General features: G+C 46.1%; 1 protein-coding gene across 1 annotated transcript in view; it reads left to right on the top strand.

Moving 5' to 3' along the window:
* Nucleotides 1-5: 5 nt before the first annotated feature.
* Nucleotides 6-5,254, top strand: part of LY86 (lymphocyte antigen 86) — a gene marked incomplete at its 5' end in the record, with an annotated part of 58,523 nt that continues 53,274 nt past the window's right edge. Inside the window, one exon of the mRNA XM_030884785.2 lies at nucleotides 6-93. Within this exon, the coding sequence (XP_030740645.2) occupies nucleotides 6-93 (88 nt within the window). The remainder of the gene's footprint in view (nucleotides 94-5,254) is intronic.

Genomic DNA, 5,254 nt, shown 5'->3' with positions numbered 1-5,254 from the left:
TCTGGGCTCTGCTTTATCCCAGCGGTGGCCACGGCTGGCCCACCCACACAGCCTGCAGGGACGGCGGCTTGGAAGTGCTCTACCAGAGCTGTGGTAAGACCTCTAACTCATCCATTTGTGTTTATGGGGAAACTAAGGCTCCACAGATGGCCTGCTGAAAAGCTTAGCAGCTGGAGGGTGGGACGGGTTCGTGAGTATTTTCTCCCCTGCAACAGGACTGCACAGGCCACTGGGAGCCTTGGGAGGAAGGGTGGGAAGTGGGAGAGAATGTGGCAAGGGAGTCATCAAAACTGAGAAAAAGAAATGAAGAATCCAAATAGAACAATTCACTAACATCATTGAGTCCAGCCACTCAGCCATTGCCATCAAAGAGATCCCAGCTCAGAGTGACCTTGTCTGGGCTTTCCAAGACGGAATCTTCCCAGGAGCAGAGAAAGGTACCTTTCTCCTGAGTAGAGGCTGGTGAGTTTCAACTGCAGATCCTGAGCTTAGTAGCCCAACGTTTACCCCACAGCTCCACCAGGGCTCTTTTACTGGAATCTCCCCAGTGACTGGAGAGATGATCTATTCATGACCTTTCCCAGGTTCAAAGTAAAGACAGGATGTCTCTCAAAGGTCAAAATAGAAACCCACATGGGACACCTGGGCTACTTCCTTTCACTTCCTTTTGTTGTAAGTTGTGTGTCAAGATCATTTGTGCCACAAGAGATGATCCCTGTCGCTTCTGTCTGCAGACACCTCTAGAGCCTTAATGCAGCAATCGTTGTTTTGAGGGACTGTGATGTTGACCCTCGCTCCTGGGAACCAGGCACAGGTTGCTTGATCAGAACACAGGGCTCCTTGGTCCTGTACCATCTCTGTGATGCATAGTTTTATGCCCCATTGTCCGATTTTCAAAAATAGATCACCAAACCGTTCTTTCTATTCCACCTTCCTCTGTGCTATTACCTGTTCAACATCACAGCAATTCACAAGCCTCCGTTGACAGAGGGCATTGAGCATGAAGTACATTAGCTGGGAATTGAACCTAGCTCGACTGTATGGGAGGAGACAATTCTGTCATTAAACTGCAATAGGCTCACTTGTTAATTCAGCAACCATTGCTTGCATGGCTATCAGTGCAAGGAGGAGCCCTGGTGACAGTGACTGAGCACTTGCTGCTAACTGGAAGGCCAACAGTTACAAAAATGGTATGAGAGCAGGGTCTGACCTCCTTTCATTTTACTGGCTGGGAAGGACAATCAAGATTAACAGCTCAAGATTGATTCTTAAGATGTGGAGGTCAGACCTGCCTCTACCCTCAAATTTTTTCACCAGTCCTGACAGCGACTGTTTCTCCCACAGTATTTTCTATTTTTCTACTGGACTCAATAATGTGTTTCAACGGACACACATAACGCACAGACAATACACAATCATAATTATTGGATTTATTAAGGAAGTAACAGATTACAATTGAGGATTAGAAATGACTCAGGATACAGTTCTTTGGTTAGGACTGTATTTTCTCAGTTGTGTGCACAGGCATGCTTCTCTCTGGACCTCATGGACCTCTGCCCTACTTGAGTGAGTGTGACAAAGTTGGGTTTTTTTAAGTCTGCCAATAGCACCTGGAGGCCCCCACGCCAGCAGCAAATCTCCTGCCCCAAGGTACCTAGCTCTCAGTCCATGGGCAGGAAAGCTCACTCTGCTGTTTCCTGCTGCTTTCCTGGTTCCACTATCTCTGCGGCTGCCACTTCTCTTCTGCTATTTCTCACTGTCTCTAGTGCTCTCGCTGTCTCTTGGATCCATAAGGTTCCCAGTGCAGGAGGCCTAGGTCCAAGGGCAAGCTCTGCTCCCAACTCTTCTTCTTTGGGCAAGTGAGGCCCCCCTCCCCCTGCTTTCTATCTTTTGGTGGCTCATTTTAAGCATAGCAGGACTATGAAACTGAACAATCTTACTATAAACCTTATATGCATGATTCCACCCCTCACAACTATCCCATGCACCTTACTTGCATTATTAGAACGCTGTCTAATCCCCTTGGTGATTTTCCAGAGACCTACCCAGTCATTTGGTGGGCATTACAAAGACGATGATTAGAAGAGCCGTATTAAGTAATTCACTGCATGGCAATAGTTCAAGCCTTTCTCGATGGGAGAAAGATGTGAGTCTGTTTGTATGATGATGTACAGCCTTGGAAACCCTGTGGAGGTCCTACTCTGTCCTATGGGGTTGCTATGAGTTGGCATTGACCCCATGGCATTTTTCTTTAAATCAGTACTGCATTTTTCTCAAGTACTAAAGAAACAAATCTGAATGTGCCAATGGGGCTAACAAATATGCAATAGGTGAATTTCAATCCAAAGAACAAGCTGTAGTTAACTTCAGTAAGCGTGTGGGCTGCCCGAATGGGGAGAAGCTAAGGTAGTCTTGGGAGGAGGAGAAAGACCCCACCTTAAATGAGGAATAGAGGGCTGCCACTGAGAGGCAGCATACAGTGCAGGCTGGGACTTTGGGGGCAGACATGGAACATGACACTTTTTAGATGCATGGAAGAGGAGGGTAGGCAGGAGGTACAATTTAAGCAGCCAGGCTGGCCTCTCTCTAGGCTGGGGAGTGTATGAAGATGTCCCACTTGAGCAGAGAGTTGATCTCTCCAACTACTGACCAGGGAGCCTACCACAAAGAGGCCATTGTGTGACTTTCATCGACTGCTTTAAAAAGAGCTACTGAAGCTCACAAACACACACACACGCAAAGATAAAAGATTAAGTATGAGAAAATAAATGGCTGGATGCTGAAGGTACTGATTCCATCACTCTGCCCCTTTTGTGGGAGCAGAGCTCTGGACCGAATCAAGCCATGGAACCCAGGTGTGTGATGAAAAGATAGCCAAGAGATGACAGAACAGGTCAGGATGTCTGATTCATCCTCACAGAAAGGTGGCATCTCCCAGACTCACCCTTCAGCCAGCAGCCCAGCCTGACAAAGCCTTTCAAGCCAGTTCCAAAGCATTGAGGGATGAGCATGTCAGGAGAATCAGGTATTATCAGCCAGGCACTGGGAATAAAGGAATGAGAATAATGAATGTCCCATCCAGAGTAGTGGGAGTGTCAGCCCGAGGTGAGCAAAATGCAGCACGGTGCTGGGGAGAGGGCCATGTTTTCAAGTTTGAGTTCAGACTGGACTGATGCATCACATTGTCACAGTTTATATGAGTGAAGTCCATCCATTCCTATGAACTCAGGGACCCTTACACACAACCCCATGTAGTAGGTTTTGTGTTGATCTCCATTTTCCTTGTTTACTAAGAATCTCTTAGTAAACTCGTAATCCTGAGCCAAGAGATGAAGTAACCTCAGGGTCGTGACTCCATCCCAGTGCCTTTAATTCTTGGAAATTCTAATTTGGATAAATCTGTGTCATTGGATCCCAAAACTATAGGATGGTGACAGGGGCAGCTCCAAACAGCCATCCTCAGGTGGAAAGCTCCCAGAATTCTATGGAGCAACAAGACCAGGAAAATGTAGATGCAAAAGAGATAGATGTGACTCCTCATTGAAAGATTGTTTTGTCCTTTTGCCTTACCAAGTTCTCTTTGCTGCCCTACCAACTTCCTCCCACATGCTCACATTCTAAAGTACCCATCAGGCTTTGCAGTAGCCAGAGGAGCACCCACATCCTCTTTTCTATACCCGTGGGTAACAAGTTCCCCTTTTGTGAAAGCTGCTTGGGTTTGCAAGCTCCCTTGCTGTGGGTGCTGTGGGTGAGGCACTGGGCTGCTAACCACAAGATCAGTGGGGGTGTTGGGGGCTAAGATGAGGCCATCTGCACCTGTAAAGAATTACTGTCTCAGACGGACAATGGATCAGTTCCTCTCTGATCCAAGGGGTCCTATCACTTGGAATCGATTTGATAGCAGTAAGTTTTCCTGGCTTTCTCTTATCAGTAACAAAAGCATTGGATTTCATCTTGATGAGTTGACACATGTATTTCATAGAAGTGTCTTCCATGAGGTAGTGGGGTGAAGCAGGGTGTGGAAAGGCCCCCTATTTGGATATCATAGCTCATCAGCGATCTCTTCAGAGTTTCTGGGGCTAGGGGGTCATTGAGGGGCTTGCATGCTTTCATTGTGAAACTTCCAATTACACACCTGCTTTCGCCTCCCATGGAGGCCATTGACCTGAGCAGGTTTTTCAGATACTTCATTTGACCTCCAAAATGTCCCTTAATTATAAAGTCTAAATAATATATCAGGGGTGATCAAGCAGGACAATTAATCCGGCTTTAAGAATGCAAAATACTGCAAGCAATGTCCCCCAAATCCATGACAGCTGCAAATGATTTAGGTATATGGCAGATGGAACAAGTGCTGGTAATAATGTGCTCTTAAAAAAGAGGGAAGCATGACTTTCTTCAGAACCTAGTAAGTCTGTAGTATATGGAACACAAAAGAAACAACAAACACAAAAAATCACAGACAGTCATGTTGTTATTTAACAATACTTTCACAGAAAGCAGTTTCTCATTGAGTCCCGCACCCCCACCGCCGCGCAGATTCACAGGGATATAAAGTAATATACTGTACACTAAATGAATAGAGACCAATAGCATGAGAGACAAAGAATCCCTTTCAAGAGATTAAGCAGGGTGGAGTCCCTGGGTGGTGTCAGCATTAAACAGTCAGCTAATGAAAAGATGGAAGGCCTCAATCCACCAAGGTGCACTTCAGAAGGAAGATCTGGAGATGTAGCTCACAGCCCTGAAAATTCATTAGCGCATAGTTCTGCTCTGTGCACGTGGGGTCACCAGGAGTCAGAATCGACTCCCCAGCATCTATGTTTTCGGTTTGGGACCAGGTGGGGACTTTTCTGCACAAACAAAGCTTAAAGACAGGAAGCTGATTAAGAAATCCTAGAAGGTCAACTCTGAAGGGTAGATTATAAAAATGGGACATGAAGATGATCTGGGGCTGGAGGATCGAAGGGCAGCAGGTAAGGAGGGAGGAAACAACCACTTAGGTATGTTCTATGCTTTCAAACCAGTTTCCAGTTGGTTCTTTCCATTTTACAATGAAACCTCCAAAGTAATATGGATTCTACGCAGCCCTTTTTAAAGTAAGATGCTAAATAAGCTAGTGGATATGGACCTAAGGAGGGAAAGAAGCCAGTTTGTGGTTCAGTGCAAGACAAGACACCTTCCCAGGTGCTACTTCTTCTTTACAGTTCAGACAAATCACATTGAGCAACCTTGCTCTGATTCTGGGGGGAGT

This window comes from Echinops telfairi, unplaced genomic scaffold (genome assembly GCF_000313985.2).
Source record: "Echinops telfairi isolate 266 unplaced genomic scaffold, ASM31398v2 ScPeMD7_13;HRSCAF=56, whole genome shotgun sequence".
In the NCBI taxonomy this organism is placed as follows: domain Eukaryota; kingdom Metazoa; phylum Chordata; class Mammalia; order Afrosoricida; family Tenrecidae; genus Echinops; species Echinops telfairi.
The sequence above is the reverse complement of the archived record's forward strand: the minus strand, read 5'-3'. Positions and strand labels throughout refer to the sequence as shown.